Source organism: Sorex araneus, chromosome 3 (genome assembly GCF_027595985.1).
Source record: "Sorex araneus isolate mSorAra2 chromosome 3, mSorAra2.pri, whole genome shotgun sequence".
NCBI classification, from domain to species: Eukaryota; Metazoa; Chordata; class Mammalia; order Eulipotyphla; family Soricidae; genus Sorex; species Sorex araneus.
This window is the reverse complement of record NC_073304.1, coordinates 191,744,144-191,758,983: the sequence shown is the minus strand read 5'-3', so window position 1 is coordinate 191,758,983 and position 14,840 is coordinate 191,744,144. Positions and strand designations below refer to the sequence as shown.

The 14,840-nt window shown below is 57.9% G+C and overlaps 1 protein-coding gene across 1 annotated transcript in view; it reads right to left on the bottom strand.

Annotated features, from left to right (window-relative positions):
• Positions 1–535: 535 nt before the first annotated feature.
• RTN4RL1 (reticulon 4 receptor like 1) overlaps positions 536–14,840 on the bottom strand; it is an 87,637-nt gene continuing 73,332 nt past the window's right edge. Inside the window, exon 2 of the mRNA XM_055132593.1 lies at positions 536–3,535. Coding sequence (XP_054988568.1) covers positions 2,232–3,535 — 1,304 coding nt within the window. The 3' untranslated portion in view covers positions 536–2,231. The remainder of the gene's footprint in view (positions 3,536–14,840) is intronic.

Here is a 14,840-nt window from a genome sequence, read left to right as displayed (position 1 = left end):
GCTTCCATCTGGGGACGTGCTCCTTTTTTGGGTATTGTTTATTTGGGAGGTTCGGGGTTCCATGCGGTGCTCGAGGACCAAACCTGGAGTTCCCACAGGCAAAGCATGTTTTCTGCTTGCTTCCTTTCTCTGAAGCCAGAGGAAGGTGCAGCTGGGTGGACCCTGGCCTCTTGAAACCCCTCTGATTCCCCAGAGCTGGCATTTCCCTCCCAGCCCCTAGGCCAGCAGGTCGGAAACGAGCCGGCAGAGACGGCCCTGCAGTGACGGCACCGACCCCGGTGCAGCCAGAGCATGGAAGTGAGTCATGTGCGAGGGTGAGGGAAGAAACGCAGGACGGAGACCAAGTGTGCGGGCGCGGGCGCGCACAGGCACGCGAGTTGCAGTGAGTCACCCTGCCCTGGTCCCATACAGCTTCCTCCTGCCAACAAATCTGCTGTGTTCTCAGAGCTGTGCCCAGCCAGCCTCGCCCACCCCCACCAGAGCCTGGGATCTGCCACCCCTTCAGGAATGCGGGGCAAGGAAACGAGAAAGCAGGTTCTTGTCCAAGAGTTTTTATTATTATTATGTTTCTCTCTTAATTGGATTCAGCATTTCTTGCTCCTTGCACGCCTCTCTCCGGTGGGGCATTCAGGTCCGTGCAAAGTGCAAAGGAGATGGAGCCCTCCCGAGTCCTAGACAGCAGGGCCGCTGATCTTGACCCTGTCTGGACACCTCCATCCCAGGCCTGGCCCCTGCACCGGGCCCTCTGCTTACCCCTGGCATCTTCAGGAGGGCCCTGGGGGATGCAGAGGTATCTGAGATGGCTCTTAATGCGCACTCATTCTTTCCCTCCTGCTAAGGCCACTGGTTGCTTTCCCACTCGCCACCCAACTCAGGGCCTTGGCTGGGGTCTCCCCCAAGACTCCTAAGGAGGAAGTCAGCAGCAGAGCTGTGCTGAAGGCCTGGGCTCATATTCAGAGTCTCCCTAGCCTGGCCAGACCATTGCTGGCGACATGCCAGGCTGAGGACCACGGCACAGGTGAGGGGACTAACACTGTGAATGCTGCTGCATGCCCGCCGGCCCCTGAGACCAGCAGTCTCATCTGCTTCTCCCTGCCAGGCCATCTACCTGGTCTGGCTGCCAAACACCAACGAGCGGCTTCTTGCCCTCACCCTGACACCAAAAGCTGTGATCTCACCGGGCCAGGGAATGCCAGGGGCAGCTGATGGGTTCGTGTTGCATATAAAAACCAGTGATGATCTAAACATCTAAGAACATTGGTCCCCTGAAGTGATTCCCACTGCCTCCTTCTCTCCTCCTCCCTGACCCTTCCCCAGTGTCCCCCTTGGCCAGCCCAGGTTCCATGGGGACCATGTTTGGATTCTGAACCCAACTCCTCTATCTCTCTTCTCCCTAGAAATCACCAGTACAATCCTTAGCTCCGCAGATATAGTTTTCCATATAGTTTATGAACATGAGAAGACATATAATTTGGTAAGGGTGTGGGGAGGGGTCTGTGCATCTGTGAGTGTGTGTATATATATGTATATATAAGTGGACATAGTTATAAAACTGCACCTTCTGGGAGAACTTCATTCCACGGGAAGCTCTCAATTTCAGCCTCTGACGACCTTTCCTTTGGTAACTGGTTCTCGGAGCCCAGCGTTCAGGGCCTGGGTCGGCCAGGGTTGCCTGAGACATCAGGAATGAGAGGCCTCACCCCTGAGGGAGGGACTGCAGGTGACACGTGGTTGGTTTCAGGGCAGGTGACCGAGTGGCCTCCAGCGAGAGCCCAAATGCGCCAGCTCCTTTGCACCCAGAGAGCTACTTGGCCCAGCCTCTCGGTCCGTTCCCCTCCCAGTCCTGCATCCTCCGGGAACAGCAGGGGCCCTGCAGACCTCGCCAAAGGACCAGGATCCCCCAGAGCCCAGCTCCCGGGGGCACAGTCCTGTCATTGCACGTGAAGGATTCCCTCTGCCTGCCTTGGGCCTCCTTGCCGGCTCGCTGCTGTCCGTGGGTGCTCAGCAGGGTCTGGCTGGGCCGGCTGGGTGTGAGGCCCACATCCTGTCCCTTCCGGAACTGTACACTTTGGGTTTATAATCCTCCGGGCAGGGCCCACATAGCAGCCACAGCCTCTACCAGCTGCTGCCTGAAACCCAGTGGATCCTCCACTTGTTAAAAAAAGAAAAGAAATTCTGTTCCTTGGTGGACGTGTGGCAGTGCTGGGTGTTGGCGCCCTGGGGGGGTGTGGTCAGCGAAGAGTCACCGCCAGGCCCAGTATCCAGACCAGGAGAGTGGCCTCCAGGGAGCGGCCCGAGGAGGCCTGCTGCACCCCGCTGGGGGCGCGGATGGGGGTCCTGCGGGCACACTTGCCCTTCCTCTTGGGGCGGGCCGTGGGCATCATGTCAAAGCTGAATTTGTGCTGGTAGTCGGGGGCGTAATCCTGCAGCTCGTGGGCCTGCTTGCCGGCGCCCGCCTTGGAGATCTGGTTGCGGTTGCGGTGGCTGGTGCAGTTCTTGCCCTGCTTCCTGGGGCCGTGCGGGTGGCCCTTGTCCCGGGCGGCGCCGCGCGGCGGGTGGTGCTCCTTGCGGGCCGCCCTGTCAGTGGTGGTGAGCGTGTGCGACTTGATCTGGTGCGGGGAGGCCGGCCCGGTGCAGTTCCGGAAGTCCTCCGGCTGCAGCAGCTTCAGGTCCTGGCCCTGCCGCAGCTCGGGGGTCGCGCAGGGCACGGCGGAGCTGGAGCCGCGGAAGCGCCGCAGCCAGTCCCACAGCGAGCGCGCGCGGCAGCCGCAGTCCCACGCGTTGCCGTTGAGGCGCAGGAACTCCAGGGCCCCCAGCGGGGCCAGGCAGTCGCCCTGCAGCTCGGCCAGGCTGTTGTTGAAGAGGAAGAGGGTGGTGAGGCGGTGAAGGTCGTGGAAAGCCTTGGGGTGCACCCACTGCAGCCGGTTCTCATGCAGCAATAGCCGGTCCAGGTTGACCAGGCCCCGGAAGGTGTCCTGGCCCAGGCTCCACAGCTTGTTCCCGTGCAGGAACAAGTGGCTGAGGTTGACCAGGTCCACGAAGATGTCCTCCTGCAGGTACTCAATGTGGTTCTCCTGCAGGTAGAGGTACTGCAGGCTGTGCAGGCCCCCGAAGATGCCGGCCGGCAGCGCGCTGAGCCCGCACTTGTAGAGGTAGAGGGCGTGCAGCTTCACCAGGCCCTGGAAGGTCTCGGGCGCTAGCGTCCGCAGCTGCCGGTTGTCGCCCAGGTCCAGCTCCTCCAGGTGCACGAAGCCCTCGAAGGTGCTGGGGTCGATGAAGGTGATGTTGTTGGAGTAGATCCACAGCGTGACCATGGCAGGGCTGAAGTGGCCCTGCTGCAGGAAGGTGATGCGGTTGTTCTGCAGGAAGATGCGCTCGCTGTCCTCCGGGATGCCCTCGGGGATGGCTGCGAAGTTGTGCGCCTGGCAGCTCACCGTCATGGGGGCCGGGTAGCACACGCAGTCCCGTGGGCAGCTGCCGCCCAGGGGCAGCTCCCCGGCCAGCAGCAGCAGCAGCAGCAGGTCCGCACAGCACCCTGCGGGGAGAGGGCACGGTCAGGTCAGGGCTGGAGACAGACAGTGGGCAGAGAGGGCCTGGGGCCCTGGTTTTGGTTTTTTTTTTTTTTTTTTTGCTTTTTGGGTCACACCCAGCAATGCACACAGGTTACTCCTGGCTCATGCACTATTCAGGAAATACTCCCGGCGGTGCTCGGGGGACCATATGGGATGCTGGGAATCGAACCCGGGTCGGCCACATGCAAGGCAAACGTCCCATCCGCTGTACCATTGCTCCAGCCCCGGGACCTTGTTTTTTTTGTTTGTTTGGGGGCCACACCTGGCTGTTCTCAGGGCTCACTCCTGGTAGGCTCAGAGGACTGTATGGGGTGCCAGGGATTGAATTGGATCAGCTGAGTGCAAGACAAGTGCCCTACCCACTGTACTCTCCCTCTGGCCCCTCTGTCCTGTCTTGACTGTGCTCAGTGGTCTGAGATAGTGGCACCCTGAGGGTCTGGCTTCAATGGAAAGAAGGCAGGGTTCAGGCCAGAGAGATAATACCGCAGGTAGTGTTTTGCCTTGCATAGGGCTGACTGGGATTCAATTCCTGGCACCTTTATGGTCCTCTGAGCACTGCCAGGAGTGATCCCTGAGTACAGAGCCAGGAATAACCCCTGAGCACCACTGGGTGTGATCCTCCTGCAAAAAGGGCAGAGTTCGAGCCCAAGCCAGGCCCCCATCTGGGCCTCATACCACTGCCCCCGCCATCTGACTTGATTACTGGATGTGAGTTTGGGTGAAGGCTCTGATTGCCCCCATGTGCCTTGCTTCCACCTCGCAGCTGTCACACCTGCCGCCTCCAACTCCATCCCCTTCCCCTCCCCTTGGGGTGAGGTTCAGAACCCCTAGACGGAGCAGCAGCCTCATGTTCTGGTCCCAGCAAGACCGACTTACTTGCCATTCTCTACGTGAACAAACGCTGCTTCCAACTCTTGTTCTACCAAAGAGAATTGAATCTCACATGGAGTCCTGAGGTGTCTCTTTATTTAAAAGATTCCCCGTAATAAGGGAGTCGTGCATGCGTGACACCCAAGTTCATCTCAGCAGACGTCTCACTTACAGGCCCTCGGCGTCCTCCAGGCCACACCCCTGCCTCTCCAGAGATCTGCTGACCTCACAGAGCCGTGAGACATGCCGAGGGGACTCACGAGTGCGAAGCAGGGGAGAGGCGACCGGGCTGCCAGGCCAAGGCGCCCTCCCATTTCCGTCTTCCTTCCAGCCCCCTCCCTGCTCCCCACCCCACTCTGCTCTCAGACTGGGATTGCAAACGCGGCCTTGCCTCCTGACTGTCCGGAGTATTTCCTCTGTAGCTTCCTCTAATTGGGCATTAATTAGGCATTCGTTAAATGGATCCTTAAAATAATTTATTTTCGGATGTGTCCAGCCTGTGGTCGGATAATAGCCCCATGCTCATTATTGAGCCACCTCATTATGGACGGTCGTCATTACCTGCCTTTTCCTAGGGTCGCAGCTGTCCTAGGCAGGGCGGCAGGCTCGTGGCTGGGGCGGAGACAGACTTCAGGCATGCAGACTCCCACCCGCAGGCCCAGGCCGCCAGCGTGTCCCTGAAGAGACTGGCCTCCTTCCTTGTCCCCTCGGCCTCTGGGGAGAGCCAGAGCCCCGGGGCCGCCTGACTGACTCCTGCCTTGGGCTGTGCCAGCAAGTGCAGGAGAGAGCCGGCCTCCCAGTCACCCTCAAGTGGGCTCCAAAGTTCCCTGGTCGTCTAGTGGTTAGGATTCGGGCTCTCAGGCAGGCCCCAATCCTAGGCCTGCACTGGCCCAGGCAGCCAGCCAAGTGGGGCCACGGCTGCCACGGCCCCCCACAATCGGGGCAGCACCAGCGTCATAAATAAGTGACAGCCCCCAGCTGTTGGGAGTTATGGGTTCCCAGAGAGTGGCAGCTGCTTCCCGTCCCCCTATAATCACCCAGCTTCGACCGAACGTTTCCAACACATAAAAATCATTGCACATAATTTGGTTTTTGCATAATTGGGTTCGGTTGCGATTTCAGAGCAATTATGACCTCGGCAGTGGTGGCGGGTGGTGCAGCTGTGAGGACTCTTTCTGGGTCGGGCCACTCTCTGCCGCCCCTGCGGTGCCTCCGCGGCACGGGGGCCAGGTTCCAGGCTGTGGCTTCCTCAGCCTCAGTTTCCCACTGCATGACACGAGTAGGAGGAAATGACCTCTTCCCAGTGGAGACTGGGGTCTCACCTGCCCCCACCCCACCGCAGGGGACAGCAGCTCAGTCTCAGGAGCTTGTCCTCTGCCCTGACGCCCCCAGTAGCCAGAGTGGGAGGGGGTCCACCCATCCCGGCTCCCTTCACCTTTCCCAGCTGGGGCGCTCACCCCTATCCAGCAGCACCCTAAGGCCTCCTCCAACTCTCTGGCGACAAGAGCAGTGCCACTCAGGATCTGGGGGGAGGGAGGGGGTGCTGCAAGGGCCCAGGAAAGAGGGGAGGAGGAGAGGTGGGGCGGCTGATCGGGGTTGGCTGGGGGGAAATCCCCTTGACACTCATGTAGCTGAAGGAGTTTACAGAGCACTTCGGCTCCTTCCTCTGAGCCCCACAGCTGCCCGTGTGGGAAGGAGCTGGGGATGGTTCTCCTGCACACACCCTCCAGCCCTGGCATGGGGGAAGATACCCCTTCTGCTTGCAATTGTGGCTCCGCATCCCGAAGGCCTTGGAAATGGGACTTGGGGAAATGATCCCCAAAGAAACCGTCAGGAGAAACCAGGCAAATACCCCCACTCGGGGGCCAAAGCAAACGGCATGGAATCTAGGACTTAGCTCTCAGCCTGTGGATGCACTTAGGAGGAGTCTGGGGGTGCCCAAGAGCAGGGGCCACCTGCCCTTCCCCTTAGAAGGGCCCCAGGGAGGCAGGGACTCCAGCAGGGGCCTCGAGTTGCCTCACAGATGCCAGGGGCCAAAGCTGCCCTAGCATTAGCCCAGACTCCCCCTCCTGCTGGGACGGGTCTCAGTGGGCTTCTCGTCTCCTGCCCAGAAGCTGCCCCATCTCCAGGGCCCGGGCCACCCCCACCCCACCCCACACCCTAACCACTTCTGGTACACCCTGTCTAAGCAAGTGGGGGGTCTCAGCCCTGGATCAGCCCCTGCCCTGGGAGGCTGGCACTGCAGCCTCTGGGCTCCTCCTGGGCCCCCTTTGTGGGTTTTGGGGGGATGCTGGCCACTGGGTGATTTGCTGATTAATGCACTAACAATGAGGCTGGTGTCTTTGCTGTGCATTTTAAGATGGCAAATTAGCAGGGACTGAGTTTCCGTGGCGGAGCTGTGAACCCCCTTCCCCTCGGCTCCTCCCGGCTGGGGAGCTGTGCTGAGAGCAGGGAGCTGTGCTAAAGAGGCGCCCTGTCCCCCCCCCACCCCAGCCTCCCTCTCGCTCTCCTCGCCACCCGGGACCAGGAGCACACAGCCAGAGTGCTGCTCCCAGCCCCAGCCTCCACATGTCTGAGCTCGCACAGGCTTTGCAGCCACGTTCACGCTTCCTTCATGCCCATCCACTGGGCCCACGGGTCGGGAGTGTGTGTCGCAGGGAGCTGGGGCCTGCAAGAGAATGGGGCATGTCCACAGAGGTCATAGCAGACACCTCCTCCACGAAGCCCTCTGCCAGCAGAGAGGAGGGGCGGCAAAGGAGAGGGGTGCTGTCCTAGTGTCCTTGTCCTGCCACACCTAAACCTCCCCGCCGCTGGGCAAGGGCTAAGGAGAGGCCAGAGCGTAAGCAGACCGTGCCCAGGTCAGATGTGCTTATAAATCTCAGGTCTCCAGGGGGAGCCTCATGAGATGGCTGGGATGGGTGTGCCAGGTAGAGGGAACAGTACGTGCTAAGGCACCGTGTGTCTATCTTACTCCCCGCCCACCAGCTTCCGAACAGCCAGGCCTGCCAAGGTGGCTGCATAAGGAGCTCACTGGTGGGGAGGGAGGCCAGAGAGGCTCCATGGGGTCAGCACAGACAGGACCCCTGCTCCAGGCCCAGGCTGGATGGGCAGAGTGGTGGCAGGAGCCTGCCGCTTCCGCCGGCAGCTCTCCAGGGAGGATGGGCCCTGAGTGAGTGCCAGGTTTGGGGGTTTTTTTTGTGTGTATGTGGGGGTGGGGGTGGAAGAGCAGTGCCAGAAATCAAACCCAGAGTCTCAAAATGCAAGGCAAGAATTCCACTACTGAGCTACAGCCTGGCTCAAGCACCAGGCTTTAAAATTTGGTGGCGGAGAGGGGGGCAAGGCACCAAGTAAAATACCACAGTGCTGGTCTTCAGGGGCTGCTCCTGGCTCTGTGCTCAGAAGTCACTGGGGCCATGCTCAAGGGACAAAAGGCGGAGCCAGGGTCTGAACCAGGGTTGGTGAAGGATGTGTAAAACTGTAACCTGTTCTCTCTGTCTTTCTCTCTCTCTCTCTCTCTCTCTCTCTCTCTCTCTCTCTCTCTCTCTCTCTCTGCCTGTCTTTATCTCTCTCTGTCTCTATCTCTCTGTCTCTATCTCTCCCTTATTCTCTCCCTTTCTCCCTTCCCCTCCCCATTATTCCTGTGAGATGCTCAGAAAGTATCTGGCAGAGAAGGAAAGAAATCAAGGTGGGTGGGGCTGAACCAGTGGTAGAGCAGGGAGGGTGTTTGCTTTGCACACAGCAGATCCGGGTCCGAGCCCAGCATCCCATATGGTCCCCCAAGAACTACCAGGAATAATTCCTGAGTGCAGAGCCAGGAATAATTCCTGAGCACAGCCAGATGAGCTCCCCAAAAAAGAAAGAGGAAAGAAAGGAAGGAAGGAAGGAAGGAAGGAAGGAAGGAAGGAAGGAAGGAAGGAAGGAAGGAAGGAAGGAAGGAAGGAAGGAGAAAAAAGAAAGGAAAAGAAATCAAGGGGAAAGGAAGGAGATGAGAAAGGGAAGTAATGGGGTAACAAGGGTTGTGCTTTGGTTACATGCACAACCTTGTTTGGTTTGATGATGTGGGAGAGTCGAATAGTTTAGATCCAAAGCCCAAACCCAACAGCACTGAAACATGAGATCTAAGCTGCAAGCACTGAACTTTGAAATGTGCCTGTCAAGGTGGCAAGTAAGGTGGGGACCGAGCGTGGGGAGCTGGAAGAGGGAAGTTGGCACCAGTAGTGGGATTGGTGTTGAAACAGGATATGCCTAAATCCAACATCAATAGCTTTATAAATCCCAGCTCTTTTACTAAAATTTAAAAGTTGGAGTTTTTGGGGGGGGCGGGGAGGCACACTGGCAATGCTCAGGGGTTACTCCTGGCTCTGCACTTAGGGATGACTCCTGGCAGTGCTTGAGGGACCACAGAGAATTCTGGGATTGAACCTGGGTCAGCCGCATGCACAGCAAATACCCTACCTGCTGTGCTATCACTCTGGCCCCTAAAATAAAAGTACTGGGCAGGCGTGTCTGGGGACACTGCTGACCCCGCACAAAGGTAGGACCTCGCCCAACTGACTGAAACTAGGTGATCAACACTGCATGGCGGGGGCTGGGGGTGGAAACAGGGGGTCCGCAGGCTCAGCGAGGGCAGGACAGAGCCCACCCCAAGATCTCAGGCCTCCCCGTACCTGAGAGCCATCAGCCAGCACCAGCTCCTCCTCTCCCTACACCCATGCAGGAGAAGCAGAGGACTGAGCCCCCCCAGTCCTGGGGAGTTTTGGGGGGATCTCTGGGGCTCTGGAGACTGAGGAGCCTGAGAGTCCATCTTCCAGTTCTGCAGCTGCACCCCCACCCTGCACAGGCGAGCTCACCCCTCCCCTGCCCCAGCCTGGCCAGATGTTCCCGGGAAGCCAATCGATGCTAACCCAATGACTCTGCTGGTCGGATAACAGCCTCGGGCCAGGCCAGCTGCACTTACAGGGCTACTGGCGCCTCCGGCCACTTGGCGCTGTCCCTCTGTGCCGCACCCAGGCACAGGCTGCTTCCTGGTGGGCGTCCCCCAAGCCAGCCCAGGCCCAGCCCTGGGCAAAGAAGCCAGGATCAAGCTGTCCCCATGGACAGATGTGGGCAGGACAGCTGTTTCCTGCCCAGGGCAGTGGGAGACTACAGGCCTTGAAGCCAGAGGGCCGTGCCTGCCAGCCCTCCAGCCCTCGGTGCATTTCTTTGTTTATTGACTTGGGGGTTACCCTGGTAGTGCTCAGGGCTTACTGCTGGCTCTGTGCCCAGGGATCAGATGGAGTGCTGGGGATCAAATCGGGGTGATCTGATCCAAAAGCAAGTGCCTCAACTCCTGTACTATCTCTCTATCCCCACCAGTACCTTGATTCCTGTTTTGCTTTTTGGTTTGGGGACACAATCAGCATTGCTCAGAGTGTCCTCCTGGCTCTGCAATCACTCCTGGTGGGCTCGGGGGACCATATGGGGTGCCAGGGATGGAACCCAGGTAGGCCACATGCAAAGGAAATTGCCTGACCATTGTACTATCTCTCTGGCCCCCAGATTCTCAACTGAACATAAATGTTCCCTAGCCTGTGTGAGCCTCACTCTTTGCACCTGTGAAATGGGTACAAACAAAACGATCACTGTATGACTAAAATGCAAACATGAAAGTTCATAAGTTTGTAACTGAACTGTACCTCACGGTGATTCACTAATGAAAAATTAAAATAAAAATAGTGCTGTGATGAAAAAAGAAAAAGAAATGGGTACAAACACTTCAGTGCATGTCCCCTACCTCCTCCATATCCGCATCCGTCCAACACAAGGCATTCAAAGCTAAGCCGTTGCTCCCCTCACACCCAGCAAAGCCTTCTGCCTTAAAGCTCCATCTCAGGGGATGGCGGCTCTTTGGTTGTGTCCGCTCAGGACAAGGAGCTCAGAGCCTTATGTATCATCTCTCCCCCATACCCTGTCAGTCTGTCAGCCGCTGCAATCCGAGCTGGACTCCATCTGCCTCTCGCACCAGTGCTCCCCCTAAGTCACACCATCTCCCCCTGGGGACAACACGAGTCTCCTGAGTGGTCCTGAGCCCCTCGCTCCTCACCCCTGCTCACTCTGCAGTGACCCTCAGTGCGGGTGTGGGGCTCCACAGCTAGGAGCCACGAGTCTCAGCAGGGCCCAGAGGCCTGCCCACCCGCACCGGCTGCCTCTCTAGCCCCCTCGGCTCTTCTCTTTATAGAACAGCCCGGTCTCGAGTCCTTGACTCACCCTTCCTTCTGCTTGGAGCCCCTCTCCAGAGACTGCAGGCCTTGTCCCCATCTCCAGTGTCCCCTTTCCAAGTCCTTTCTGCGGGACCTACCAGGAAAGTCTGCTTGATTGAAAATGCTTTAGTCTGGTGCCCAGGGTGCTCTCCCAGCTCAGTGTTTAGGGGTGCTCAGGGTTCCACACAGTGTCAGAAATCAAACTGGAGCTTCTGCATGCAAAGCACGTGCTCAGCCCTTTGAGCCATGTCCCAGCCCGGCCGGAACCACCTGTCTTAAATGGGCCCTTTCACAGTGATAATGCAGGGGTGAAGGCTGTGCAGGTGGCTGAGCCCAGTGCGATCCCCAGCACTGTACGTGGTCTTCACTGCACTGCCAGGAGCGACCCCCAAGTACAGCCATGAAAACAGTCCCCAGCACTGCTGGGTGTAGCCCCAGACACCCCAAATAAATCAACACATAAATAAAACTTTAAAAAGTACTAAAACGGGGGTTAGAGTGATAGTACAGCAGATAGGGCATCTGCCTTGCATATGGCTGACAGGATTCAAACCCCAACATTCCATACAGTCCCATTGAGCCCACCAGGAGTGATCCTTGAGCACAGAGCCAGGAGTAAGCCCTGAACACCGTTGGGTGTGACCCCCAAACACCACCACCATTATCATCATCATCATCATCATCATTGTTGTCGTCGTCATCATCGTCACAAAGAAGCTGACTCCTTCCCTGTCGACTTTCTCCAGTCCATGCATCTCACCCTTACCCATGTTACTGAGTGACATGCCCATGTCAGTGGTGCTCCCTGCAGCCCCCAGGGTCTGGCACACAGCTGGTTCTTTCCAGCACTGAGGCCTGGGGGTGAAATCAGGCACTTGGGGGCACGCGCACCCCCACCTCAGTCTTTGGTAGGGAAGGAGAGCTCTGGGCCAGGCAGGCAGGCTGGACACGGGGCCTCCCACCACCCCAAGATTTTCAGGGCCAAAACTGGAAGCCCCCAGCAACCTAGGACAGTCAGTCACCATATCTGGGGGCAGGGCTGGATCTCCCCAGCTTCCAGTATCTCTGGGCGAAGGCAAGAGAGGGACCGGGTAGGCAGGTGCGAAGTGTGTGGGCTTCCCAGACACCCACATCCCAGGCTGGAGCAAGTGGGGGTGGGGTGGGGGCCCCCCCCGGCCATGTGCGTGTGTCCACACATGAGACCCACTTGGGCACGCGGGGGTGGGCTATGTTTCTGCAGACCCGGCTCCAGCCCATCCAAGGAGAGAGTGTGTCCTCAGGACATCCACTCGCTGTCAGGAGCCCCCTCCAGGTCCCCGCCACAAGCCCCGGCTCAGCCGTCCTGGGAAGTGGGTGAGCCCTTCCCGGAACAGCTTTCATCTGCTGCAGCTCCTCCCCCGTGCCCACAAACCTCAGCAAGCCCAACTGGAACACAGCCTTGCTAACTGAGCCACAAGGTCTGCTGGTTCTGGGCGGGGAGGGGGGCTTGCTGGAACAACCTGGGGCTCCCCTCCCTGGAACTACCCCCCCTCGCTGTGATTGCCTGCACCCTGCAGGGCCCAGACCCAGGGGACACACAGCTCAGCAGGATAGCCTGGGACAGGGCCCCAAGCCCCCAAGCCTCCGTGTCTGGGACGTGGGGGTTGGAAACTCAGGCAAGGTGCGTGGGGGCTGCTCCCAAGGGTGAAGACCACCCTCACAGGGGCTGCGCCTTCCTTCCTCATGGTGCCCCAACCGCCAGCAGAACCTAGATTTGGCCCCACCCTATCCCTGTCTTCCCCAGAGTTGTCACAGAAGGACCTGACAGATCTGATGCCCAGTTGGGGCTCAATTCCAAAGTTCAAGGCCACCTGTCAGGCCTTAGTGGCACCTAAGACACATTCAAGAGGCAAGGGATTTTTTTGTTGCTGTAATGTTTTTGTTTTTGGGGGCACACCTAGCCATGCTCAGGACTTACTCCCAGCTCTGCACTTAGGGATCACTCCTGGCAGGCTCAGGGGACCATATGGGATGCCAGGGATCGATCCATGTCAGCCATATGAAAGGCAAGTGCCCTACCCACTGTACTAAACTTCTCGACTGCAGGGGACAAGGTCTTGACCTATTTTCTTTGCCCCCTTTCTCTGTTCATCCAGCCCCATCCCAAGTGACTGACTCTTGAGCAGGGGATGGAGGAGGACTTAACTGGTGTGAGTGAGGCCCCAAGTTTGATCCCTAGCATGGGGGCGGGGGGGGGTGGGGGGAGGCCCAAGCTTTGGTCACCAGCATTTGCAGGAAGTCTGGAGCACTGTCACCTAGTAAAGCCCTCCTTGGCTCAGGAACGATGTCACTCAAATTCTTATCACTCAAATTCCCTCTTAATTTGGTTGATTGGTTTGTTTTAGGGTCACACCCAATGGTGCTCAGGGTTGACTCCTGGCTCTGCATTCAGGAATCACTCCTGGCGGGGCTTGGGGGACCACATGGTGTGCCGGGGATCCAACCCAGGCCAGTGGAGTGCAAGGCAAATGTCCTCCCCGCTGTGCTGTCACCCTGGCCCCTCCCTCTCCAATTTGGGAGCCCCAGCACCTGCACTGTGGGAGCCTGGACTCCAAGTCTCCCAACACCCTCCCTTCTAGAAAAGTCTTCAGCCCTCTCCTGCTGAGGCTGCGAATTCCCACCCCCAAACCACAACAAACTGGGATCCACCCGCCACTGACAGTGCACGGAGACTGAGGGGGTGTCCCCTGTGTTGGGGGCCAGGGAGCTCAGCGATGTGGAGGCAGGCTCATCTGCAAGTGTGTTAAGAACCTGCTGGGACAGGGGTCTGGGAGAGATGTGGAGACCCTGGGGCAGAAGGGGGCACGGAGAGAGCCCACCCAAAGGCCTAGCAGGGCAGGGGCAAACAGGACCCAGAATCTGGCCCTGGTGAAGCCAGGTAGGAAGATCTACCAGGAGCCTTCCTTCCAGAATGTTCTCCCCTCCCTGCTCTCAGGGTAAGATGCCCGGGGCTCTGTGACCAGCTCAGGCAACACTGATCACCCACTCTGAGCCTGTCCCCCAAATCCTTCAGTCATGCAAGACACTGAATTCCATGGCCCCAAGAAATGTCTTGGTGGCTTAGGACCTAACTCCTTTAACTGTGGGTTGGGGCTCCATATTGGGGTCACATCATTGAATGCAGAGGGGATCACACAAATGTGGCAACAGTAAAAGGTTTCTGAAGGGACTGTCATCGCATTATTCCTCGATTTGCTCAAGTGGGCACCAGTAACATCTCCATTGTGAGACTTGTTGTTGCTGCTTTTGGCATATCGAATACATTCATGGGGAGCTTGCCAGGCTCTGCCGTGCAGGCGGGATACTCTCGGTAGCTTGCCGGGCTCTCTGAGAGTGACGGAGGAATTGAACCCGGGTCGGCTGCGTGCAAGGCAAACGTTCTATCTGCTGTGCTATCGCTCCAGCCCTTCTGAAGGGATAACAACCAAAACCAGAAATTAATTGGAAATCAAATGCAAAATGAATCTGAAGTGTTTCTAGCAGCACTGGCCCGTGTTGCATTTCTCTGGTGTAAAGAGGTCGCTAGTGGGAAAAGTCGACAAAGCCCTTGGCTTAGAACACCTGCCTCACAAGCATAATATTTAGAGTTCAATCCTCAGTGTCCCACACGTGCCAGTCAGGATCCTGACAGTTCTGTTCTCTGTGATCCCTGGCCCTGCCAGCAATTTTCAGCAGCAACACACAGCCAGGTGTGTGTGAGTGCTGCCAGCATGTATGTGAACCCACCACCAACAGACTGAACCTTCAGCACAGCGGCCCAGTGTGCAAGAACTCGACCTATGGCACCACCCCTGGCATCACAACCACAAAGGGAAGGGAAGGGGGAAATAACAAAGTTAAGTTTCTAATGGAGGGCACACCCAGCGATGGTTACTCCTGGCTCTGCACTCAGCAATCACTCCTGACAGTACTCAGAGTGCCAGGGATTGAACTCCTGTCAGCTCTGTGCAAGACAAGCGCCCTATCCACTGTAGTATCTCTCTCCAGCCCACAGAGTTAAATTTAAAACAGAAAAAGAAACTAAACTTGGGGTTGGAGCAATAGTACAGTGGGGAAGGCACTCACCTTTTACGTGGCTGACCTGGCTTCAATTCCCGGCATCCCATATGGTCCCTCAAGC